This window comes from Solea solea, chromosome 16 (assembly GCF_958295425.1).
Source record: "Solea solea chromosome 16, fSolSol10.1, whole genome shotgun sequence".
Taxonomy (NCBI): domain Eukaryota; kingdom Metazoa; phylum Chordata; class Actinopteri; order Pleuronectiformes; family Soleidae; genus Solea; species Solea solea.
The window spans coordinates 24,018,932-24,045,947 of record NC_081149.1 but is presented as its reverse complement, the minus strand read 5'-3'; the positions used below and the strand labels follow the sequence as shown (position 1 = coordinate 24,045,947).

The 27,016-nt window shown below is 40.0% G+C and overlaps 2 protein-coding genes across 2 annotated transcripts; one reads left to right on the top strand and one right to left on the bottom strand.

Annotated features, from left to right (window-relative positions):
• The first annotated feature begins 828 nt into the window (after positions 1-828).
• Positions 829-22,744, top strand: zgc:158403 (tetratricopeptide repeat protein 39A). Its single transcript, XM_058654406.1, has 18 exons — positions 829-1,110; positions 1,446-1,550; positions 1,954-2,085; positions 4,831-4,874; positions 9,141-9,208; positions 10,827-10,891; positions 13,192-13,291; positions 13,381-13,446; positions 13,560-13,668; positions 13,789-13,856; positions 15,325-15,384; positions 15,812-15,973; positions 16,077-16,168; positions 17,154-17,274; positions 17,361-17,472; positions 18,253-18,367; positions 20,330-20,446; positions 22,157-22,744. The coding sequence occupies exons 1-18, from the start codon at positions 1,070-1,072 to the stop codon at positions 22,263-22,265; spliced, it is 1,686 nt and encodes a 561-aa protein (XP_058510389.1). The 5' UTR covers positions 829-1,069; the 3' UTR covers positions 22,266-22,744.
• A 688-nt stretch (positions 22,745-23,432) lies between these two features.
• On the bottom strand, positions 23,433-25,759 carry gadd45gip1 (growth arrest and DNA-damage-inducible, gamma interacting protein 1). Its single transcript, XM_058654407.1, has 2 exons — positions 25,354-25,759; positions 23,433-24,006 (listed from the first exon to the last, which is right to left on the bottom strand). Exons 1-2 carry the CDS (start codon positions 25,728-25,730, stop codon positions 23,715-23,717), a joined length of 669 nt encoding a protein of 222 aa, XP_058510390.1. The 5' UTR covers positions 25,731-25,759; the 3' UTR covers positions 23,433-23,714.
• Between the last annotated feature and the right edge of the window lie 1,257 nt (positions 25,760-27,016).

Sequence of the window (27,016 nt, the reverse complement as noted above, 5' to 3'; positions counted from 1 at the left end):
TTGGGGGCTGCCACCACTCTCCAGTCTCGAAATTGCTTCACAGCAACTTCACACATTCACACACACGCACAAACAGGTATCAAGTATCAAACCAGGTGCTGGCGATAAGATCAAGGCAGTGATTGTGTTATTTTTCATGTTCATCATTGGTGGAGCTGATGAAAAAGAAGCAGAAAAAAACAGAATGATGTGGGGATGAGGAACTGACTGTCTGATGGAGCGAAGGGGCCACACACCAGTAAATATCAGATAATTGAAAAACCCAGAAGCATACAACATGGAGTCCAACATGGCGCCATGGCCTGGAGAAGGGGAAGTGATGGGGGAGCGTCAGTCGTGAGGTTTTACAACCTCACAGTGTTTAGAGTGGGGTCATAAAAATATGGAACTGTAGGGGGAGAAAAAGACAACAAAAAAGCAACCAGACTTGCAAAGTTCCACTTTAATAATGAAGATGCAGCGGCATCTGAAACACTGTGGACAACAAAACTATGAATGGAGCTTAAAATTAGATTTATACAGAAAAACTGCACAAGCAGAAGTTACATACTGGAGCTTTAACCTTAACACAAATGTAATTGATAGTAGTTATTTATTTTTGTCATATTGGTTGTCAATTTAAATTTAAAATCTATTATTATTATTGTTATTATTATTAGTAATTTTTATTATTATTATTATTATTGTTCACGACAAACTTCTCTGTTATCAGCCCAGTTTCCTCTGACCCTGCTGTGTGATGTGTGCGTGGCACTGGTGACACAGAGGAGGAGTCAGTTGCTGCGTCTCTATTGCGCACACTCACGCTGCTGGATCAAAACTCTCACGAGCGCATGCGGTTTCACGCTGTCACCCGTCACAGGAGCACTTCCCCCTGACTTGAGCACGAGAGGAGAAACCTTGGTCAATTCATGTCAGCTCCAGCTGTGGAAGCTCGGCAGGTGTTGTTGTTGTTGTTGTTGTTTTTTAGTCTACTTTTGTCTTCCTCCTTATCTCGGTGCGCGTCCTGAATGCGTCTTGTTTTTCCGGGAGAACTGCGGAGCTTCCAACAGGTGTTGGGGGCACGAGGATGAACATGTCCAATGGGAAAGGCGCAAATGCAGCAGAAAAGTGAGTTCACACACAACTGGGGATTCTTTGGCTCGAGAAAAGTCTGACTTTGTCGCAGCAGAGGTGGCGGCTTCACTTTTACAGGAAATAATATTAAAAAAACAAAACAAAAAAAACTTCAGTTGCAGCTGGATTAATAATGTGCAATATCATTTGATGTTTTTCTGCGGCAAACATGAAACTGTGGCAGGTGAATAAACGAGGCTTCCTGCAGCAGCTCTTACTGCATGTTGCACAGAGTTTTATAAATAAATGCATAAACAGGGAGTGAGCTGTGCATTAGTTATTTATTCATATTAATTCTTTTAACTAATAATATTATTTTTCTGGGTCAGGTCCTCACCGATGACCCTGAAAGAGAGCCTGGATGAGTGTATGGAGGCGCTGGATCTCTTCCTCAACAACCACTTCAGTGAGAGTCTGGAGAGGCTGCAGCCAAGGTAACACACAGACTGGTCTCCACAGAGGTCTTTGCACACATTCACAGTGGAGCGTGTTTGTGTGTTTTAATATAATGATGTCAGCAGTATTTTGGCCTCTGCTTGTGGTAAGAAAATTGTCTGGTGTGTGAGCTGCGAAGTGTGCGTTTCCTGTCAGCCGAGACACCGGGGTTGAGTCACAGGCAGGCTTTCAGTCCTCCAGGATATTATGTGTTTGCTGAAGCTGACGCCCAAAGGCCGACTGGTTGAACAACCAAGGAAATGGCAGCCCTGCAAAATAAACACTAAGACACAAGACAGTGAGCCGTAAAAGAGGAGATAAGGAGATGAAAGATGAGGTTTTTGGTAATACAGCAGCAGCTCTGCATGACGCTGACGACGTAACTCAATGTTTCCGTCTCAGAGTGAACGAGAGCATGTACCACGCGCTCATCTACGCCACAGTGCTGGAGATGCAGGCCATGATGACCTTCCAGCATGATGACATCACCAATGCGGGGAATACCATGAAGAGTGCCCAGGAGGTCTGTCAGAGGTAAGAGGATCCAGGCCATCTCACCTGAGGAGCAGGGGTGCACAGGAATAGTTTCCTCATTAGAAGGAGAAATAAAACAAGTCACTTAAAGGTCCAGTGTGTAAAGTGTAGATGCAGTTATTTTCCATTTGGCAGAAATTGAAGATAAAAAATAGTCATTTTTATGAGTGTACGATCATCTGATTATGTGAATTGTTATTTTTCATTACTCCAGAATTAGCCCGTTATATTTATGACATTTAGGGAGGCAGCCATTTTGGACCACCATGTGTTGTTACAGTGGACAAACCAAACATCTGTAGAGTTTTGTTGCTAACTGAAGGCTACATAGTTCTCCAACACACCTGAAAGGGAAGGGTGAGGTAATAATGAATAATAATAATAATAATACCTTTTATTTTATAAGCGCCTTTCTGACAAGTCGCTTTACATATTAAATGAGAAGTTACAACAAACACACAGAAGTTCAGATGAAATAAAGCGAACATGATCAACACAGTAGGGGGAGGTTACAAATGAATACAAGAATTTAAAATGCTTGAAAAGATGGTTGAGGTCATGATGGCTAAGCTAATCTGAAAAGGTGAGTTTTCAGTTGGGATTTGAAGGTAGACAGTGATGATATTGTTTGCATATGTTGTGGGAGTGCATTCCAGAGTTGGGGGGGCAGAACGGCTGAATGACCTGAGTCCCATTGTGGACAGACGGGCAGGTGATATGGAGAGGAGGAAGGTGTGTAAGTGTGGAGGTCAGTGAGATATGGAGGAGCTAAATTATGGAGGGCTTTGAATGTTAAAAGAAGGATTTTGGATTCAACTGCAACATGAAACCTCACCAATACATGTTCAAATGTACACACTGTACCTTTAAATGATCTTCCTCATTCATTTTGAACCTTGGCAGCTCCTCTTGACGATGTCTTTGTGCGTGAATGCATTGAGTTGTTGCGATGTGATTGGCTGAGTAGTGAGTGCATGTGTATTATAATTCTGCGCAAATTAGGAAACACAATGTCGGTTGCATGATGTGCGATACATGGTCCACGATACCAATAATATCACGATGCAACCGTTCTGTGATAATCTATAAATTGCAAGACAATCATCAAAGAAACGAAACGTCCATGAAAAGTTTATTTATTTATTTATTTATTTATTTATTCACAACATAGAGAACACAAGAGTACTGAAATATTCTACTCAAGTAAAAGTACCACTATTTTTATCCCATTTTACTCAAGTACAAGTACTGCTCTAAAAATCTACTCAAGTTAAAGTAAAAAAGTATTAGATTAAAGTAGAGTAAATGTTTTTACCAAGGTTCTTTCTTGTGTAGTGGCAAAAAGGACAAGGAGACACAAATCTCACATGAATTGTTTTTAATTAAAAGCAAAACTTTACAAATTAAAGTGCTAATAAAATATGTAAACACATAATGTATCAGTCAACATGGGTCAAAGGTCACACAGGCTTTAACTTTCTTACTCACTCAGGGACCTTGATTACCCAATTCACCTGTCCTCAACATTCAACTGTCCTCATCTTTCACCTGTCTGTCCTCATTATTCACCTAATCATTCACCTGTCTTTCCTCAACATTCACCTGTCCTCATCATTCACCTGTCTGTCCTCATCATTCATCTAATCATTCACCTGTCCTCATCATTCACCTGTCTGTCCTCATCATTCATCTAATCATTCACCTGTCCTCATCATTCACCTAATCATTCACCCGTCTGTCCTCATCATTCACCTGTCCTCATCATTCACCTGTCCTCATCATTCACCTGTCTGTCCTCATCATTCATCTAATCATTCACCTGTCCTCATCATTCACCTAATCATTCACCTGTCTGTCCTCATCATTCACCTGTCCTCATCTTTCACCTGTCTGTCCTCATCATTCACCTGTCTGTCCTCATCATTCACCTGTCCTCATCTTTCACCTGTCTGTCCTCATCATTCACCTGTCCTCATCTTTCACCTGTCTGTCCTCATCTTTCACCTGTCTGTCCTCATTATTCAACTGCCTGTCCTCATCTTTTACCTGTCTGTCCTCATCTTTCACCTGTCTGTCCTCATCATTCAACTGTCTGTCCTCATCTTTCACCTGTCTATCTTCATCATTCACCTGTCCTCACCTTTCACCTGTCTGTCCTCATCATTCACCTGTCTATCTTCATCATTCACCTGTCCTCACCTTTCACCTGTCTGTCCTCATCATTCACCTGTCTGTCCTCATCTTTCACCTGTCTGTCCTCATCATTCACCTGTCTGTCCTCATCATTCACCTGTCTGTCCCCATCATTTCACTCGCTCAGCAAGTGAAACTGGCAGGAACTGTTTCCTTTAGAGCGCCTTCATTTGTTAGTTAAAATATGAATATTTTGACCTTAATGATGAGTATGGATGTATTTGTAAACATCTATAATTTATCAGAGGTGTAAAAGGCTGTAAAAGCTGTAAAAACGACCTCAAATTTGAGCTTGGAACAGGTTGAAGTCTGTGTGGAAATACAGCATTTCTGTGCAGGAGAATTAAAAACGTATATCTTTCTTCTAAACACCTCTCATTTACATCTCTCTTCTCTAATCACACGGCCAATTTGACTGTGTCATCATGACAGAAGTGTCAGTGGAGATAGTGAAAGCAGTGAGCGCTCGGCCTGTAATTTGTGCACGATTATGAAGACGTGGTCACTGAGGCAGAAGATGTGTTGATGCCAAACTGTTGTTTGATGTTCCAGGTTCAGACGGAAAAACAAGTCCGAGGGGGAATCGCTCACCGAAGGTAAAAGATGTTTCATCAAAGCACACACAAACACTCAAATGTGTATCATTCTGGGGACAATTGTTGACAAATCCCTGAAAGAATTCCACTGTCGTTCAGTGAGTTAGTTTTTTGTATCTACTACTGTAAATCTAAACGGGTTAATGGTGATTGTTTGGTGTGGTCAACTCCTTTGTTGACTCACAAGTCGTTCTTCACCTGCTGAGTCAACGTCTCCCGTTTGTACGCAAACACGGCAGCACATAAAACTGTGTGTTGTGTCAGCAATGTGAACATGCCACACCGGAGTAAACTGTGAGGAGGCCAAATACGCGGGGCGGGGAGAAGAGAATGCTTTATTGCAACTGTGTAAAATACAAGAGTATGGAGTTTTACCTTGCTCAGTTTATTTTATAAACACAAAATGAAAATGAAAAATGATAAGTGATATCAAATGATATTAATGTTGGTTTCAGTCAAACTATGTGGTATCGTATAATTATTCTTTGCCGTGTTTGTTTGGACGAGATTGTGTAATATCTGTGTCTCAGAGTTTGAACTTTCTTGCTGTATTCAATTTCTTCTTCTTCTTTTTGCTTGTTTCATGTGTGTGTGTGTGTGTGTGTGTGTGTGTGTGTGTGTATGTATGCCAACCTTGTGCCAGTATGTTGCCATTTTATGTTTCTGCAAATGATGGACATATGTGAGCTCACATTTTCTCAATGCAAAAAGTGTCTACATCAACATGATAGTGGTTCTTAGTTTGTCTTGGTTGGTCTAAGAATGTTTGACAGTTGTGTTAGTATTGAGACTGGTCTGTAATTAGTCCCCTTTCTTGAACAATGGCACTACTTTTGCCACTTTCATTTTGGTGGGAAATGTCCCAGTTTGAAATGACAGGTTGCAGATGTATGCTAGAGGTGAAACGATTCCATCTATTACTTTGTTGATTAGCTTCATGTCGAGGTCATCAACATCCGTGGATGTCTTTGCTACGCATTTGTTGACCAGGTGTCTAATGTCTCTGTCCTTCACTGGGGTGAGAAACATTGTGCTGGGGTTTCTGTCTCTGTCCTCTGTCCTCTGTCCCAGTGGTCCCAGTGAAGGAGTGAGTCAGGAATGTTCTTCGCCAGATTTGGCCCCACATTGACAAAGAATTCATTAAATCTTTCTGCTATGATTTCCATGTTATCTTCCTTCGTGTTATTATCCTTGAAGTAGAGAGGGTAGCTAGGTTTTGTGTTTTTGTTTTTGATTACATCGTTGAGAATATCCCATAGTTTTTTAGTATAGTTCATGTTTTCTTCTAGCAGATTACTGTAGTATACTTTCTTGCGATCATTTAGGATGTTATTTAGTTTGTTCCTACATCGTTTGTATCGACTGTTCCGTCCTTAATCTTATGTATTGTTTTTCTTCTTGCAGGCATTTATCAACGTTTTTGTTAGCCATGGTTTCCCCTCCTTATTCTGATTAGCGTGTCTTTTCTTTACAGAACAGTGTCGATTATACAGCGTTTTAAATATTTGCTAAAAGAAATCGTAAGCGCCATTTACATCTGTTTCTTTGTAGACCTTGTTCCAGTTTTGCCTCAGTAGTTCATTTGTCAGTGTAATCTCATACTCGATGTTATTGTCAATGAACAGGGCCACTCCTCCTCCACCTTTGTTTCTTCTGTTAACATAGACAAGTTTATATCCATCCAGGCAAAAATCTGCGCCTTTGTCTTCATTATTCCATGTTTCCGACACCGCAATGATGTTGAAAGTATTTTTGAAGTGTTGTAGGTCTTCCCTAATGTGGTCGAAGCTATTGAAGTGAATTAAAGACAGTTTCCCATCCATCTCAATGCACTCGTTGAATTGATCTTCAGTGTAGTGCTGGCATTTCTCAGTCATGTTAAAGTAGAGGTGATTGTCTGGGTCAATTCTTTCATTTGGGTCTGTTCAGGTGTGGTTCACATGTTGATTTGTAGTCAGATCCTCTCTGATACTTTCACCATCTTTTTAGTCTGTGTAATGACCCTTGACCTTTGCTGGGCTGTAGTTATGGAGCGTTCGTGAGCCATACCTTAATTGTTGTATTTCTGCAGTTCGTCCTCACTCCTGATTTGCATAGTTTTGACTTCTTCTGGTGTAGCTCCATTTGTTTTAATGTAGATTCTGCAGTTTGGTGTGCAGGTGTGTTGTATCTTGCCCCCTTTCTTCAGCTGACGTGCTTTTCTGGTGATGTCAGCATTCTTTCTGGTGAGATTCTCGTTGATGTAGACGTCCGAGCCTTTGAGCGCCCTGCCCTGCTTCAGCAGTGCCTTCTTGTGTTTTCTGTTCGTGAATCTCAGCACGACAGCTCGTGTTCCAGACTCTTTTCTCCGGGGTAAGAGGTGACATACTTCCACATTGCTGAAATCCACGTTGATGTCTCTGCCGGGCCAGGAACTCAGCCACCTGCTTCTCCACAGATTTGATTTCCGATTAATCAGGCTTCAACGACCGCTTGTCCGCTGCCGCAGCCGCCCTGGCGTAGGTCTGATGCTTAATCTTGAGGCCAGTCACAATCACCTCATTGAGTCTTCCCAGCTGTTCCATCTCCTCCACTCTGTTCCCCAGCGCTCTCTTCCTGGGGCTGTTTGACTTCAACTATCACTCCCTCCATCTTCTTCCTGATTTCGGTCATGCTTTCCTTAATCTCCTCTCTCATCGCCGCCATTCCTTCGTTCATAGCTTCCAACATTGACTCAGTTTTGGCGCTATTGTCCGATCTGGTGCTGGTTTTAGGTTTCCCCATTTTCTTCTCACTGTTTTTTTTCTCTCTCTTTCCCTGTGGTGCCAGTTGTAGTGCAAGTTATCTCAACGTTATCTCAAGGCCAATAGCCCTCCTCACAGAGCTGCTGCTGTTGCGTCCATCCTCTCAGAGCGCTCAGTGTATAACTATGATGGCATGTGTGCAGTTATGAGTAAAGAGATGACGAACGTCTTCATTAGATCAAAAACACACACAGACACACGATGTATCTTCTCTTATGTTCTCGTCTTCCCTGAAGCTGCAGGAGCTGGCGAGAACCATAACACACCATTTCCGGGAGAGCAGGTGTTTGTGAGGGCTCCTAGAGGCATGGCATAGAGTTTGTCTAGAACAAGTGCTACGACTGTGAGAACATACAAAAAGTGTAGATAAGCTCATTGGTGCCCAGTGACACAGTTGTCCTCTAACTGTAGTTTTTTTTTAGATGATCAAGTTGTAACTGTGTGTGTGGATTCTGGGAGAAATTGAATTAGTCTATTATATTTTGGTAAGGTGAGAGAGACCTGACCTTGGCTGAAAATCCTCATGTGTTTTTTGAACTTTTTGAAAGTGGGTACTGAGGTCTTTTAGGTCTGGTATTGATCAGTGTTTCTGACGCTTACACGAAAGAATTAGAAGATTTTGCAATGAAAATGAAATATACTGGCTGTTATCACTCGGGCCAATTTCCTAAATCGATTATTTGATTTCGATTCATAAGGTGTTGAATCGATGAATCGATCCAATCTGCTCTTAAATAATGAAAATGGCTCAACTGTGTTACAAAAAAAAACAACACACATGTGTGATGTATACATCATGGGGAGAACAGTTTCAGGCAGATGTTTACGCTGCGCCTGAGTACGGGCGTAAATCTTTACAAAGAAAAGTTTACGATGGCCTCTGTTATCGTGATTCCCTCAGTTTCTTTTGTTTTGCCCTGGACAGCTTATTGTCGGAAGATAACGTTAGCGTGGTGTGATGTGGTTTCTGAGGTTTGTAGTACTTCTACAATAACTGACCTCCGCTTGGCAGATCTTGCAAACCACTTTGGTTTTATCCAGCTCTGTGTTGTTTTAAATCCGAAATGGTTTCCAGACGTCAGACTTAAGTTGGGACGGCTTGCTGAGTGGAGTTTTACCCAGCTCTAGTCATCAGTGAGGCCAGTATTTCAGTTTCACACGTTCACCCAATCTCTGGTGACAAATTACGGTCATTTTACGTCGTAATATCATATTTTCCGGACATATGTCAGCTATAATCTGCTCATTGAAAGTGAGAGCATCAGGTACAAGACACCAAAGAAAATGTAAATGCATGTTGTGCTTTATCGCTCGCTGATCGTGATCGTTGATCAGCGTTTAGCTGCATAACTGATAAAAGTAAAGGAGGGATTTTGTGGCGATCTTGATACAGAGCAGCTCTTGACACTGTGGGGAAACTGAGCAGCTCTTGCCAGATGGTTGCTCTGAGGTTTAATTAACGTTTGTGTTTGTGTTCTTGCAGTGCAGCTTCACGCTGAAGTGTGTTTCGCTGAATGCCAACTACAAAGAGCTGCTCTCACCTTTCTACAGGTACAGTTTGACACACACACACACACACACACGCACACACACTTTTAAGAAAATATCCTAGGGAATAAAGATAAAGTGTGTTTTTATATTTGGTAACATGTATGTACAGTAAATGGGGTTTTAATTGTCTCGAATAGAGACACAGAGGCTTGTAGACAAGAGCCATGGTTCTCAAACTGTGGTAGGTGTTCCTCTGGTGGTACTTGGAGGAAATCAACAAAATGAATGAATTAAATAATAATAATCAGAATCACCTTTTCCATCTAATGTCTCTATCCCAGTGTGTGAAGTATATGTGAGGAAGAGGAGGATGATGAGAGAGCAAATGATCTCATTGTGAATAAATCTGCCTCCTGTGAAACATCTGTACGTGACTTTGCTAGGAATCAACACTTAAACACATTAAAGTCAATAGATACAACATTTGTCAGCCATTACTCCGCCCTCACTCCCTCCCTCCCTCCCTCCCTCCCTCTGTGTTCTCAGCAAGGTGTGGTTTGACTGGTGCTCAATAAAAGAGTTCCCCCAAACACACAGCCAGAGGCACAACTGAAATAAGATGCCCTACAGAGAGCCAACAATACATAAAGAACTAATTAGTCACAATGTGAAGATGTCATATCAGGATAATTGGGATTAATAAGTAAGAAACATGCTTTAAACTCTTAAAATGAATGGTAAAAAAACAATTTTCTTTGTATCACAGATATGTTTAGTAGGGTAATTAATCAAGGGTCGACTTTAAAGCCTTATTTTATTTATATGGTGTTTAATGTGTCAGAGCTGAATAAGACGGAGAGTCGGTCAGTGTGACTCAGGCAGCTGGTTGTAGACGTGGACAACTGAAAAATCCCTGGAAGCAAAAGACTGAGGATTAAAGTCAAGAAGAGAAATAAATAAATGAAGTTGAGAGATGGTGAGAATTCTTCTCCTTCTCTGCATTCAACATTTCTAAAAAAAAATTACTTAATTTTGAAGTAATCAAATGATTCTAAAAGTCATAAAATAACTTTTCCTTTGTATTTAATTTGATTCCCAATCAAGATGCAATGCAATAAATTGTTCTATTTTCAGTTTTTGAAAAGATTGTTTTGCCTGAATTTTAGACAAATTTTAGAACATTTCAGTGTAAAAAAAAAATCAAAAATCAAAAGCAAACCTCCTGTGACACTAAATTCCAGGTAGATATGTAGCTCGGCAGCATTTTCAGGTTATTCATGTGAAACAGTTCAGATTTCAGTTTGCTGCCTGCAGTGTTTTTGTGACTTATTGGCCTCAGTAACTGTGTGTTTTAAACTAAAGTCACTGTAGCCCTGAAATAACATGATTAGTGCCATTAGTTTCTCTGAAAAGATGTCACAGTGCAGATTGTGTTAGTTTGTCATGTTTACAGCGCTGCTGATCAGAGACCAGGGCCAGTGTTTCACAGGGAGTGACTCAGTAATGCAAATAACGTCGAACATATAACCTTTAAATATGACGGTACAAATTCCAGGAAGGTATGAGCAGTGGATGGAGTAAATGCAGAGAAGGAATTTTCCTAAAAGTCCAATAAAAACCATTCATGTCTGTGCACGTATCACTTCCTCATTTAGTTTTGTATTTGTTTTTCTTGCAGGACGAGAACATGGTGAGTTTCATCAAAGGAGGGATCAAAGTGCGAAACAGCTACTTGATTTACAAGTAAGTCATCATCGAGAAAACAGAGCATGTGTCGCTGCGGTGACATGTAAATGAGCAGTAAAAGAGAATGCATCCGTATCTTTTAGTCAATATTTATCAATGTGATTAGGTTACATGTGGAGACATCGGTCTCTGTTATAAACTGAAATATTGGCTTAAAAAAACCAAACCAACATGGGCATAAAGCACCAGTGTGTAGGATTGAATTGCTCTTTGCAATTTACTGAATATCCTTTGCAAACAAACAGGGTTGGTAAGACATGGCAGACGCATGGAAGAGGACCTGCTCCAGTAATATCTAAAAATGCTCATTTAGATTCTACACACTGGAGGATTATTCGATTAATCCATTGTTAACTATTTTGATAATCAATTAATCGGTTTTAGAGTTGTTTTTTTGTGTTTTTTTTAACAGATAATATAAGCTTTGTGATTTTTCAGCTTCTTAAATGTGAATATTATCTGGTTTCTTTTGCTCCATTTGACAAAAAAATGAAACTGAAAAGACATTTGAGAATGCCAGGATTTCCAGGTTTGTTAAACACTGATCGGCATTTTTCAACATGTTCTTACATTTTATGAACAAAAGAATAAATAATCGATTCTAGTCGAGTGTGTAACAGTTAGAAGGGTTTTATTGGCAGAAATTGAATATATTAGCCGTAAGTATTTTTTAACAGTTGTATGGTTTTCGTAGCTTTAGAAAAAGCCGTTTTTTTATGTACTTGAACATAACAGGCTGGTGTGTGAAGGCCAATGTAGTTCCCTGATGTGCTTTGGAAAGGACACGGTGTGTGGATCAGTCATCCATTTGTTCACATCTTTTTTCTTACAACCTGGGCATTTAAAAGATGCATCATGGGAAATGTAGGATACATCAGAGCAGTTTTTAGGAGCTGTTCACATGCAGCATCTTTTGCATGAACCAAGACACTATTTTCAGGGGAGATGGAAACAAACAAGAGGGACGCAGTTGCAACCTGCTGAAGAAGTAGGTCACAGTCACTGGTCTGTTGAAATGTGCAACGTCTGTTGTGATGCAACAGTTTTTCTGAGTCGCATCAGTATGAAAATATCTCAACTTTCAGCACTTTCCAGTTACTCTGGCTCAAACTATGAAATCAACTCTGAACCTGCCTCATCCAGACAAAGCTACAGAATCAGGTGGTGAAGGGGAGAATCCACATTAGTAGAGTTTAGTTTTTTTCTTTTTTCTCTACACACGTAGAAAAGCTTGGTCAGTAGTTTTTCTCTTGCTGAATTCAGTGAAGCTGCAGCTAATTCATTCATCCCAGCAGCTTCCAGGATTTGTTTCCATAGTAACGACAGGCACGACTGTAGCACAACCTCATTCCGGTCATTTTCAAAAATCAGAAACTTTCCATGGGAATTTATGGGAATTGACCATTGGGAACTTCAATATAGTTGGTAAATAATATACTGTTGCATAATCTTTTAGATATTTGATCTATGGTGTTTAAGTTTAATTAGCAAATATACAATATTTTGAATAATAATATTTTGAATCATTTGAATCCATTTGTATGTCTCTGTGTGTGTCTATGTATACAAATGAATCTGCGTCATGTTTTATAATTGTTTCATTTTGCACACGTGTCTGCTTATGACAATTCCCATGGAAAGTTTCCCATTTGGAATACTTCCCAAATTCCCAAATGGAAAGTTTCTGCTCCTTTTACAATAGAACTGCAACTAACGATTATTTTCATAATCGATTAATCTGTCGAGGATTTTCCAGAAAATGTTGAAAAATGTCTGTCGGTGTTTCGCAAACCTGGAATTGATGATGTTCTCATATGTCTTGTTTTGTCTTGTTTTTAATGATTTATTTGTTATATGGAGCAAAGAACATTCACATTTAACAAGCTGAAAAATCAGAAAAAACTTGTTATTATTGAAAAAATCATCCAAGTTTGGATTTTATTAATTGAATAATTGTATAAGTGCCTTGGTTTTCAAGCCTTTTTAGAATCTGCATGTGAACGGACTGTACTGTACAACAGAGTATAATTTCCACTAGCATAGTAACCTGGTACCAGGTACTTTTTTTAGGCTCCAAGCGTTGTAGCTTAGTAAGTGCCATGCATGACGTCGTCAGACTGCTGGCCACTGATTGGTCAGAGTGTCGTCACAGTAAGAATCAAGCCGAACAATGCTGAACTGTAGATCAGTTAAAAATACTTAACAATCCTAAAAATGTGGTTTAATCTCCCAACACTTACTTACCAGGGAAGTGTGATTTTGGGTTGTTGTATTGACTGAGTGCTTCTTTCATCCAGAGAACTACATGGCTTAGTCAAATCCAACACCTACCTCAAAGGACCCAGCCACGTTCACTTACAGGGAGGAATAGCATTTGGAATAGGGGCTTTTAATCTGGTATGTAACCAAAATATGTGTGTGTGTGTGTGTGTGTGTGTGTGTGTGTGTGAGAGATCCTCTCTTCATTAGATCTCATTTCTCCACAGACGCTTTCTCTGTTTCCTCCGCGGTTACTGCGGTTGTTGGAGTTTGCAGGTTTTTCAGGAGAAAAGGTGAGATGCTTATTCCTTTTTTCTTAAATTGCATAATAACTCGCCCGTGTGCACGTTACCTTCCGTGCATGATGCACTCACGCATGGTTTGTACTCATGTGCTGCTCTTCTAGGAATATGGTCTGTCCCTGCTGCATGACGGCGCCACGGGAATGAACCTGCGCTCCATGCTGTGTGCGCTGCTGCTGCTCTGCTACTACACCTTTCTCACATTCATACTAGGTACAGCTGGACCTCATGTGAGAGTCGTGTGATTCTAATTTGATCAGAAACTGCTGCTAAAGCCACTCGTTATTCATCGCACAGTGTCATCACGTGTCATCTTCTGTCTTACCCTCTCAGGGACGGGCGAGGGAGAGGTCGCAGAAGCGGAGAAGCTGCTGAAACCGTTCCAGCTTCGCTACCCACGGGTCAGTGTCAATAAGGGAAAATGTACTGTATTTATGAGAGTGAATGGTAAACAGATTAGAGTGCATACCTCCACCAAGGGCAAATAATCTTAAAATGCACAACTAGAGACTAGGGATTATGTGTGTTAGGTAATTGTCCACCGCAGGAGCTAAACTTCTGTTTAAAAACAACATTGGAGAAAACATAATTGTATTGATGAAGGAACTACATAACTTTTTTATGTCTGGTAATGAAGGTAATTTGTGTTTTTTGTTTTCCAACAGTGGCCCTAATGACCAATAACCTTTATTTATTAGCTTTAAATATAGAGCGTTATATTAGATATCAATGGAGCCCTGGAGGTGACATAGACGGCACGCTTATCATTATTATCATTATTATTATTATTATTATTATTATTATTGTTTATTAGATAATAAAGCATGCGCGATGCTGTCCCGCTGCTGCCTGACGGCTCAGTTGTGCCAGGTTTTTGTCTGTTCTTCAGTCAATACAATAGTTAAGGTCCTCAGGGTAATCTGTTGATGGTTAGTGTTGATTTTATTTACTCGTGCCAAATTGAGGGAGTTCTGAGGGAGAAGTGGAAGCTCGAGAGTTCAAATTTAAAAAAGATTGTTCAATATTAGCTTTGTGTCTTCCAACGGCCTTTTCCATGACTACAAACTTCTTTGCCTTGAGAGGAAAGACTTACTGACGGGAGCAGGAAAAACAGGTTGATGTTTTTCTACTGTATATAAAAATATTGATGCCATCACATCACATCTCACCGCTCCTGATCGCAAAGTCTTTTGAACTGATCTACACTTCGGCATTGTTCGCTTTGATTCTTGTGCTCGTGACTCGTCCAGTGACGACACGTTATTATCAGCTCATCTCGCTTGGAACCTCACCAGAGCAGGTATTAAAAAAAGTACCAGGTACTATCACGGATGGAAAAGAGTACTGTGTAGTGGAAAAACACTCATTTAGAGTTAAATAGATGATAATTAATGGCACGCGTGAGTGGACACCAGCTGGTGTCTGTTTTTGAAGGTGACAAAAACTGACACGACACCTGACATATTGTGAATTTTAAAGCTTCACAGTGGAGGTTTGTTTTGCAGCGTAAAGACTATGTGCATGTCCATATGCAGTCTATGGGTCTCTCAGTTCCCTTTCTGCACCACGGATCGATTTGTGTACAGTCGCACCCTCGTCATGCTATCGCTCCTGTCACACTTGACTCCTGTTCTTGTACATTCAAAGTGTCCCCTCCGCCTTTTGCCGACATACCGGAGCCCATCCCTGAGAATAAACTCAAAGCTCTGACACAGTGTGTACCCAACTGAAATGGAAGTACAGTATCTTGGTCAAACATGGTCCAGAGTAATTGCTGTGCATGAGTTCTTCTTACAGACCGGTAAGAGCTGAAGACACTAACTTGACATGTACACTGACTTTATGAATGGTGCTTTTTTTTCTGTCCAGGGAGCAATATTCCTCTTCTTTGCCGGCAGGACTGAAGAGATCAAAGGGAACATTGATGAGGTACGTTTGAGAAAATGTGTCTGTAAAATGTTTATGACATTTATCATTTTAAAAACCGCACATATACCTGCTTTAGTTACTGTGATGATATTATTTTCATATAATAATATAATCCTATAATCCAAAAGTAACCATTCTGTATAATGTTGACCAAATGATCACAGTTCTGCTAAGCTGCTGTGTGTCACACTGTAAATCATCCCCTCAGAGGAATGGTTGCTCGCTGTCAAGCAACCCAAAAAATAGTGTCTGACATGGAGCGGGTATGGGCGGAGCTTTCCTCGGGTCACCTGTCGGTGATCACCTGGTGGGAGGGGCTCAGAACAGAGAGCTGCCATCCAAAAATGTTCAAATTTAAGGACCCTGAGAGTGAGACTAGCAATCCTGCCTACTGCAGCTTTAATATGATTCCACCGTGTTTCACCAGGCCGTGGCTCTCTTTGAAGACGGCTGCAAGGCCCAGCAGGCGTGGAAGCAGTTCCACCACATGTGCTACTGGGAGCTGATGTGGTGCTTCACCTATAAGCGTGTGTGGAAGATGGCGTACTTCTACGCTGACCTGCTGAGCCAGGAGAGCAACTGGTCCAAGGTGCACATCTGTCAATATGCAAAACACAGTTTTTTTACACTCTCTAAGTATTTTGGGAAACACAGTGAGTGAATTGTGTGTGTGTTTATCTCCATGTATGTAGGCCATGTATGTGTACATGAAAGCTGCATACCTCAGCATGCTGCCTAAGGATGAGGCGAGGCCTTTTGGGGATGACGAGGTACAACTCTTTAGGTAAATACACACACTGTCATAAAGAGTAACACAATGCTCTATTTACTACTGTATCAACCCGTCTCCAGAAAAGTCAGGACACTGTTAAAAATGGACCAAACACTTGTTGATTGACATATTACAGATTTCATTTTGTTAACCTGTATAGCCGCTAACCGACCTGGTGAGACTTGCTCACGCAGTAATGGTCACAGAAGTTCAGAGGTCACAGAGGTCACAGAGGTCACAGAGGGGTTGGTAATAAATAGCTTAATCCATTTAAGGTGGACCAAAAAATGGGTGATTCCAAGTTCTGACTACAATGATCTCCATGAGACAATGAGACAATAATATAAACATAGACTAGCCGTTAGCACCACGCTAGCTCATCCTGAGGCGAGCTGCTAAAACAACATTATTTCATAAACCAGCGCCACTTGTCAACTTTCAACAGCCTCCGTTTGTTAATTATACCCCAAAAACCAGCCATGCCAAGAGCTATGTGTGTTTTAAATGTGTCCTGACGTAAGTACGTCTGCGGGGGCCGGTCCCTGGGCTACGGGTTTACCGGCGGGACGAGTCACTCACCCTGTGTGGGTTGGGCTAATCCAAAATAGTGAAAACCAGGGGGGTGTTCTCTGAAGACACGCTGTTACCTATGAAACACGGGTGCTCTGAAAACACCCCCACATTAGCACTGATGAAATTAACCATAGACTGTATGAAATTAACATGGCAAAAATCCAATATTCTTATGTTGAAGGTTAAAATTGATGTAACCCGTTGGTTAATAATAATAAATGGGCCAGTTTTTCTCATACCTATTGTTGCTGTTTTAAGTAATATCACGTGATCAAGCCTATTCTAACATTCCACACTACAAAATAAGTCATTAAAGTATGTATGATTCGTGCTGATATTGTATCGGATCAATATCGGTATCGTATCAGAAGCAGAGTCCATGTATGATTTGTTTCCTCTCTTTGTTATTTCCCTGTGTCTTTAGACAAGTACCCGCCTTCAAGCAGAAGATAGCGGGGAAGTCTCCGCCCACTGAGAAGTTTGCGATTCGTAAAGCCAGACGTTACAAGGCCGCCTGCCCGGTCAGGCTACCAGTGCCAGTGCTGGTAAACCTTCACACCCACACACAGCGGTCTGCAGCGGCACATTTGACTCTGGGAGCTGTCGGACATCTTTTTCTGCTGTGTTACAGGAGATGATGTACATGTGGAATGGTTTCAGCATGATCAAGAAACGACCGGAGCTGACGGAAGGCATGATGCAGACTCTGACGGAGGAGGAGCGCGTTCTGCAGGAATCTCCCGGTAATGCGACATTTTCTCTCACGTGGAACCAAGCAAACCTTTCCTTAAAGATATAATATGTAACATTTGGCTTCAGAGTCAATTCTAAGCTCCTTTTACTGGTTTTTAACGGTCTTGGACCTTCTTATGTCTTTGACTTCCTTTTATACCAAAAACTAAAACTCACGTGTTGTTACTATGGCCCACAAAAGTAAATGCACCTATTTAGTCTGACTTTTTGACAAAATTCACCAATTTTCATCAAAATATTTATTGTTATTTTATATTCTCTAATTGATCTGTTTATTTTCTTAATTGAATTTAATCTCTCCAGTTCTAGTGCATCTTTTAACGCCCTCTGCCTTTTTTTTAGCTTTTATTTTTCCCTGATTTTAGTTCCTTTTGTCCAACCTCGTTAATGAGTGTTTCCTTGTGGTTTTGTCTCGTCTCTTTTTATGTCCCTCTGTTGCCTCCATGTCTGTGGACTCACGGTGAGGCAGCTTTTAGTTGACAGACCATGTCTGTGTCTGTGTGTGGCTGCGATGGGTTTGATTTCATCACGTAAAGCTCCTTGTGCTACATTTTCTATTTGTCTGAAAAGTGCTACACGAATAAAGTCTGATTTATTTCATTCATCTAATAAAATGCCATGAAAGTCATATATTGTGGTTTTCCAGCACTCTTTAAATCTGTGATTTAAAGTGGTAGAAAATGAAATGATGGGAGTCGTTCTCTCTCTCTCTCTCCCTCCCTCTCTCTCTCTCTCTCCCTCTCTCTCTCTCTCTCTTTCTCTTCACACAGAGAATGAGTTTTCGGTGGATGACCGGTGTCTGATCCACCTGCTGAAGGGTCTTTGTTTCAGGAACCTGGGTTTGCTCCAGGATGCAGAGGAGAGCTTCAAAAAAGTGTTTGCCAGGTGAGCTCCAGCAGACTCTGCTCAGATGTTATTCTGCAGTAAAGACCGTTAGAGTGAGAAGTCAATTAAATGATACTGTCAAGCAAAAAATGTAGCCTGTTAATTACATGCTGTGCAAGTATATAAACATATTTCAAATCAAATACATTTGTAATCACTGCATAAACAACATAATAGATGAATTATGTTTAATTATGTATGTATGAAGGATTAATGTCGGAAATGTGTGGTTCTGATCATTCAGGGGTTTGATTTTCACAGCACGAGACTGATGAACGTTAAAAGATCAGTTGCAATTAAAACAAAACATGGATGTCAAACTAAACTGACCTGGGTGTTATGATAAGATATTCATGATGTGATATTTCACAGACTTTCAAAGTAAAAGTGCTTGTTTTGATATGGAACAACGTTTCCTTCACAGTAAAAACACGTTTATGACGCAAAATAAATCTTTTAATATAAAAAACTAAGAAATTTATCTTAAATTAAGTAAATAATAATGTGGACAATTGTAATTAAAACCCCAAAGAAGCTTATATATGTGTAATGTAATATATTTAATAGTGTGATAATTACAACAGAAAGTCTTATTATAACTATTATAAATTTAAAATGTAGTCTTATTCTTTCTATGTTCTATCACCCGTTATTAAGAATGCAAATGTATCTTCACTCGACTAAACTGATAAGTTCTATTCATTGTTGTTCATTTCTGAGTTGCAAACACGCGCTGTTGTTACTGCACACGGTGATTAACCATTAAGGAAATGATCCAGTGCTTGTCTAAACGATGTGTTTGTGTAGACAAAGCAGTGAGCCACAGGCTCTCAGGTGAGCTCTGAGGTTCCACTGACAAGTTTTGGCAGCAGTTCAGGAGCTGAATGCTGAATAACACAGTATAGGTGTTAACATGAGTGTGTGCTGCTGTGGCTCTGTCCGGTGTGCTCGTCGTGATCGTTGTGCTCGTCGCCTCGATGAACAGAAGGACTCACAGTGTGATCCAAAATGAAGCAGCACGCCTGAATATTAGAATACAGGTCGAGTTGAAGTTCTGTCAGGAAACACGTTCACTTCAAGTGTGTGTTTACTCGTTTACTCATATTAATCCACTAGTGTTCATCCCTCATTTATTGTGTGCTTGATTATTACTTATTTGTGCAAGTTTGCACATTTGTAGCACTCAGACACTTGATAGGTGCACTGAACATGTTATTTTAAGTCTTTTTGATGACCTGTTTTATGTATTTAATATTTAATTTTTACATAATTCTTTATTTTTAATATATAAATGTGCTCAAGTACAGACTCAAAGGTTCAAGAAATGTTTATTTATGTGAAGCACTTTTGTGCGTCGTTTTCTATTCTTGTAATATTTCATCAGATCGAGAAAGAAAAGCCCAACATATCGGCCAAAAACATCCACAAGAACAGACAAAAATTAGGGATGCACGGTATTATTAGCACATTATCGATATCAGCAGATATTGGCTTTAAAAAAAATGTATTATCAGAAATCAGCAAACACACCGGCTGTGCTGGCAGCACGTGAATGGGTGTGAAAGATGAGTGATAGGAAATGCGCTGTATTCTTTGAGTGGTCATCAACCTTTATTACATTTATTTTGCTTAATGAAAAAAACTACATCTGCTACGACATGAGAAAAAGGCAACATGTTAATTTAACTGCAGAAGAGACTTAATGACCTCTGCTGTTGGGCGCAGGGAAAACACGTATATACTGTACTTCAGGTGTCGGCAGAAAGTCCAATATCATGCTTCCCTAAAAACAACCGCATCATATATTTACCATCAGCTGCCCTGATTGTTATAGATCATTACCAGTCATAGATAAATCACTGTCAGTTAACCTGTACTGTCAATGGAGAGAGACAGAGCTACATTACAGTTAAACATAACATAAAACTAAACCTTTGCCGTTGTGTTTGTGTGTGCACTCAGTGAAAAGAAGATCAAGTTTGACCACTACCTGCTGCCCAACTCTCTGGTGGAGCTCGGTCTGCTCTACATCGATCAAGGCAGAAGAGACGAGGCCATTAAAGCACTGCGCAAGGCCAAGTAAGTGACTCCTATATATATATATATATATATATATATATATATATATGTATATATATATATATATATATATATGTATATATATATATATATATATATATATATATATATATATATATATATACATATACATATACATATGCGTATATATATGTATACACACCTGATAATGAAAATGAAAGTAATAATTAAAGAAAAAACCCTTTCTTTGTCTCACAGAGTCGACTTGTATCCTAACTTATTTATAGCTCATTTATGGACAGCGGATGTTGTTGCTGACAGAAAACTAAGCTCTTATTCAGCTGCTTTCTGACTTAACGAGACCACAGACTGTATTTCACACAGCTCCTGTTTATTATGCCAACACTGACAGTTTGCCCAGGGAACACTAGAGGTCGCTGTCTGCCTGGTAATGTACAGCAGGTCCCTCCATTTATTAGGGTGATGATTGGTGGTTTCATCTTTTTTGACTGCACATTTTCCCACATGAATATATCAGTAGTGTAGGTCACGAATGTCATTTTTTATTAAGTGAAGGTCTGCATCTGAGAATATTCCCCTTTTATTCTTATATATATATATATATATATATATATATATATATATATACACATAAGAATATATAAATGATATATTCTTATCATTTATCCTTGAATGTTTATACACATGTGCATTTATAGCTCTGTAACATAAATGTAAACAGCACATACATCATTTAGTTTTTATTCTCTGGCAGAATACGCCGCCTCCTGGAGAGAGTTTCACATCACATACATGAACATTATTATACATTACTTTTCTCGCATCTGTCTGCTGGTTTGTTTTCATTCAGCACCAGTGCAATGCATGATGGTCTATATTGCTTGACGTTCAATTCACTAAATCAGGAATAAGAAGCTTCTTCACCTCATGAACACGTTGGGTAAATAAAAGCTACAAATGCACCTTTATGAATATATTGTGAAGAGGAGTCTTTTAATGATCGATAAAAAGTGTCACACGAGTGGAGACGAACAATTGTCTGTGGGGTTTTTAGACCGCGCTCCATGAGGGGGCGTAAAGGGGGCTCAGCCCCTTCACTTGTTATGTCCTCCTCTGTTCAAGCTTTATGCATCTAAAACAAAATGATTGTCCCTTTTGTTCTGAGGAGATCTGATGATTGTTTGTTCTTTTGTTGGACTTAAAGCTGCAGTGTATACTGTGTGGATGTTATTCTTCTGCCTCTAGAAATAATGTGACTATCAGATCTGACTGAGGGTGCAATTGTGTGTATACAGCAGCAGAGCAGGGGCGGGTGGGGACATGAAGTATTTGTGGATGAGCTGATACTGGTCAAAATCACTGAATCTTGATATCAGATAATTGTATAAAATCCAAAATATACAATCCAAAAATCCTACATATCGCATGCGTCGCTATGCACAGACTGTAAATATATAAATAAAAATCAGCATTTTATTTCTTCTTTATGGAAGGAGAATATTTTTTTACACTTTGAAATTGAACAGCTTCATAGTTTAAAAGGTCTAAAATGACTGTATGGGACAGATATCGATATACAGTAGGTATTGTATCACAAACAATTGGTGTTGTCTCGTGGAAACAAAATGGCAAACTCACCTTTATAGTGTCTAGTGAGTGGTGAGTGATTTGTGACAGATTAATAATCCATCACGACGCTGGTGTAACTGCCTCTGCTTTGCCTCACAGACACAACTACAAAGATTATTCCATGGAGTCTCGGACACAGTTCAGGGTTCACGCCGCTCTGGCCAAACTCAAGACCGACCCCAGTGAAGACGAGGACTCTCACCTGTAAGAAGACGTCTCTGCGGCCCTGCACAGGCTCTTGTCTCACAGTTGGACTCCTCCATGTCTCACACAGTCAGTGGAGGCTGTTTCTAGCTTGAAACCCAGTCTGTAACTTGTACGCCTTCTTTTTCATGGAGTGAACACTGGGTGTTCCCTCTTGTGTGCCGGTGAAGTGGTAAAACTTTCCCTTCTTTTTTTTTTTATCACACTCTCACACGACAAAGGTACAACCTGCATATTTACAGTGGACGTCGTGTCCACTCTGACTTTAAAGAGAAGAACTGTGGCAGGGAGACATTTTAATTCCAGGCACCTTGAATTTCACCCGTCTTCCGTTAGTCAACACAGACTTGAGTGTATATAGAGGAAACATTGTATTTTATGGATTAAAAATCAGACACTGAATCAATGATTGATTAATGTCATTTTGAAGACTTATTAAATGTATAATTTTACATGACTGTTGCTTCAGCAACTGTTCACTAACGTGTGTATATGATTTTTTTAAAGGTGTTAAGAATGTCCATAGTATTTCAAACACGTCTGCACAAACATTTGATACAAAATTATTATTATTATATTGATATTAAGACACCAAGATAGATGCTGGTGTTAGTTCTTTAATGAGCCTGTGCTCTCTCCGTTAGACCGATTCTGTGAAACATGCAGTGGAAAAACAGCAGCTGTTCCGGAGAAGTGTGTGCACTTTCATTTTATCAAATAAATTCTGTACACAAGTGTCTGGTATGTTTTAACTGCAAATGAGGTAAATGTCTTTTTATTAAATATTTCCATTGTAAAGATAATTGTGAATGGAGAAAATCCTAAATATGTCATTTTTAAGATTGAGAGAAAAAGTGAAAAATCTCCTATAGTGACAGGTTTATTTTGAAGGGCCATAAGAAGGTGTGGGGTGGTGCAGCTTTCCAATTATTTTATGGTGATTCTTGCTTTTTATTTGGATTGGAGCCATTTCAAGATTTCAAAGAATTTTCAAATGATCACAATATCATGAAGCGCAATTATTTTGGTCAGGATAATCATAATATCCAAATCTACAGAGTGAAAATCAGCTTATTTTATTGTTTAATTAAATGTTTTTGAGTGTCCACAACAGCACCAATCTGTACCTTCAACGTTTGTCTTCATTTCAAAACCCACTTAAGACAAAAAGCAATGTTCACAGAGATGAATTTATTTCAGTGACAGACAAATGTGTCAAAAATAAGAAAAACTATTTCAGATAAACCTTTTTACAGAGGAAAAGAAAATGCAAGAGCTCCTCTTGGATCCCGGTCGTTAGACGTCCGACGCCAAACCAGGACCAGACCGTTCTTCATCTTCTCTTAAACGACTGTCCCACTCCGCTGTGTTACGTGGTGCACTTTCCATCTCATTAAACACCATCAGACTGAGGCCCAACTGTTATTTGTGTCTGAAATGACTTGGTGCAAGACTAAGAAGTGGCAGCAGGAGGTGTGACAGGAGCAGCCGCCTGCTCTCCTTTCAGCATGCGTTTCATCAGTTTCTTCTTCTTCTTATCTTCCTTTTCAATCTCGGCGACCATTTCTAAGAACTTGGGGGAGCGGGGGTCCACTGCGAAGCCAAAGCGCTCTCTGGCTACTGCCAGCAGCTTTTCACGACGAGCCTTGTCGTCCTTTTGCTTCTGTTTGGCTTCACGCTTTTCTCTGCGCCAGTCAGCCACCATCTTGGGCATTTTGGCCATGTTTGCTGCTATGAGTCTCTCTCTGCAATGGAAACAGACAAGATGGGAAAAACAGATGTTACTTTGCAGTGCAGTCCACCACTGTGGCTTCTGAGAGACATGTTTTAACAACTATTGGATGAATCGCCATGAAATCTGGCACAGACATTTATGTTCCTACTCAAGATGAACCGTAGTAACTGGTACTTCCATTTCTTTGCCATCTAATGCCACTATGAGGTAAAAAAAAATGTCTAACAGCCAAATAGCCAGTGTGGTCAAACTCTTCACATTTGTTATTCTTTCAGACGCACACACATACTTTGATAAAAAACACTTTCAGTATTTCTCAAACTACAGATTGGTTTAATTGGGATAGTATGGATTTAAGTCTGACATAAGAGAACCAGTTACTTTAATAGCAGTGAAATTAAAAACAAATGTGCTGATGGCAGCTGGGATTGGCACCAGCATCCCTCATGACGTTCATGTGGAGGATAAAGTGGTAGAAGATTAATGAATGAATGCTTTATCATATTTTTGCACTGTTTGACAATGAACTTAGAAAATAAGCCAGGTGAAGATAAAGCAACATTGAGTATTTCTACATTTGACAAACAGGCAAGGTTTTAAATGATTACAGATAGATGTAGTAAGAGTATATTGAGTTATCATTGAGTTAGTTTGTTATTGGAGCAATGACAGCCATTTTTTGCACAAACATTAGACCAGATATGGTGATTTCATTCTTCAAAAGACCACCATATAGTTTGGGTCAAAACTGAAGTATTGACCCCTTTTTAAGAGGGTCACATGACGAGCTGGAACCAACCACAGATGGGCGTTGGGGCAAGTGGCATGTTATCACACCCTGGACAAGAGGTGAAGATAATAGTGATGATGATGATAAATGTCATTAATTTAATGCTCCTGGTCTGATCTATCTTCCTTTCTTTGAAACTGTGATGTTTTGTTTGTAACCCACTGAACCTGTTTCTGTACAAGTGACAGCTACTGCAGGTCAGTGTGTCCTGGGAGAGTGATCCCTCCTCTGATTCTTCCTCTGATTCTTCCCATGGTTTCGCCCATTTTTCCCCTGTAAGGATTTTTGTGGAGTTTTCCCCTCACCTGGTGTGAGAGTCAAGGACAGACTGTAAACCCCTTCGAAGCACATTGTGTTTGTGATGTTGGGCTATGTAAATAAAACTGGCTTGACTTATCCTACAAATGATCTTTAACGTTTGAAATATTTAAATCCTCATAGATATTTACGTAATTTAGGCTTTTTAATGTTTCAAACGAGTGACAGAAGCTGAGGGGGGGAGCAATTGGTTCTAATTGACTGTCCGATAATTAAAGCACTGACGTTAGCCACGTTAGCATGACTTACTTTGCTTGTCGTTTCTCCGTCTCTTCCTTCTCCTTGAGCTCTATATTCTTCAGCATCACCTCTAACGAAGGCTGCCACTCTTTCTCCTCCGTGATGATATTGTCCAGCTGTCCGTGACTCGGCCACAGTCTCGCGGGGTCAAGGCCTGAAGCTGAGCCGTAGCGACCGTACAGCTTCGCGTCGTACTTGGCTGTCTTCTGCCATTCCGGGGTCTTGGTGCTGTCTTTATCCGGTACGTACGGCTCGTTGAGGTTTAGCCGCAAAGGTCTGGGGTTGTACTTGGCTGTCTGCAGCAGAATGGCGCACTGAGAGCCGCTAATGTGTTTAAAATGTCTGTGTAACACTGCTGTCCTCCGGCACAGCACGGACGCAGCCATCTTTCTCCTTCAGCTATTAGAAGAAGGACCCGAAGGAGAGACTCATAGGTGTCTATCGCAGTGCCTGCTCCACACGGCAGCTGAATGAGTGAGTTTACCATGTGCTCTTTTTTGTTATTCTGTGGTGGGGAAAATAACATAAATACTATAAGGCAGTGGTTCTCAAACGTTTTATACCAAGTACCACCTGAGAAAATATTGAAGTTAAAATGGAGCGAGAGATAAGATGACTCTAATTATTATTATTTAATTTATTTATTTGTTTCATTTTCTAAAAGCTCTGGTCAGCTCCACTCTGATCACATACCCTGGTTTATTAGATAAAATAGCATAAAAGAATTAATTAAAGACTGAATTTATTTGTCGATTGATCGTTTCAGTGAGTTTCATGTCACCAAAATAATAATATCACTACTATTTCAAAATTAACTATTTACAAATGAGTGTTTGTACTTTTTAAAGCAAAAGTACCAGACGTCCTCTATTTCCAGCTTTAATCAAACATGTCTGACAAATTACATTTTCATAAAGAATTCAGTTTAATTAAATTTGTGCAGTCAACGATACAGATGCACACGTGAAGTAATATCAAGAGACCAAAAGACCTAAATTAAATACATGAATTGTAAGAAGGAAGATCACAATAAAATAGAAAAGACATACGAGCAAACAAAAAGTAATATGTACAAAAAGTGATCTATGGATTTAGATCCTGTATTACACTTTAAATACACAACCACTATTTTCCAGCTTCTTTAATGTGAGGTATTGATTATTTTCATGGGTTCACATTCTTTGTCCAAAAAAACCTAACTATTTGAAGATGTTGTGCTGGCAACTGAGTTTGTGCAAACAATCATTGATTGAATGGGTCATGCAGAAAAAAGGAAACTAGTTTTAACACATGCTTTTTCTTCTGGTGATAGTTTCAGTGTGAGTTGCGTTTTCATTTATTGTTTGCTGTAATGCGTGTGTTGTGGTGGTCAAAGGTCAAAAATCATTTCAGCCGAGCGCATTAATCCCTTTCAAGGGTACTTGGATGCTTAGTGACTTCCAGAAGATGGATGCAGTAGTTGGGGAGCATGTGTTTGACTTAACGTCCTCATGGACTTGGATGGAGTTGTGAGCAGGTGGGACGTAGCCAGAGTGCCAGAGCAAGGGGGGAGGTGGGGGGGTTGTGTGGGGGAGCTAAGACTCTTTTAACACCTTCTTTGAACATTTAGGGACCACTGGGCACAGGGAATAAACCTTTGAAAGAAAGGATCTTTGTTTTAACCTCCTGAGCT

Bases quoted from the DNA above. Each gene is read 5' to 3' on its own strand.
- zgc:158403 (XM_058654406.1), top strand. From the start codon at position 1,070: ATGAACATGTCCAATGGGAAAGGCGCAAATGCAGCAGAAAA. The intron at 2,086-4,830 runs GTAAGAGGATCC...TTGATGTTCCAG, and splicing joins GCCCAGGAGGTCTGTCAGAG to GTTCAGACGGAAAAACAAGT. The intron at 13,292-13,380 runs GTATGTAACCAA...ATTTCTCCACAG, and splicing joins GAATAGGGGCTTTTAATCTG to ACGCTTTCTCTGTTTCCTCC.
- gadd45gip1 (XM_058654407.1), bottom strand. From the start codon at position 25,730: ATGGCTGCGTCCGTGCTGTGCCGGAGGACAGCAGTGTTACACAGACAT. The intron at 24,007-25,353 runs GTAAGTCATGCT...TTTCCATTGCAG, and splicing joins ACGGAGAAACGACAAGCAAA to AGAGAGACTCATAGCAGCAA.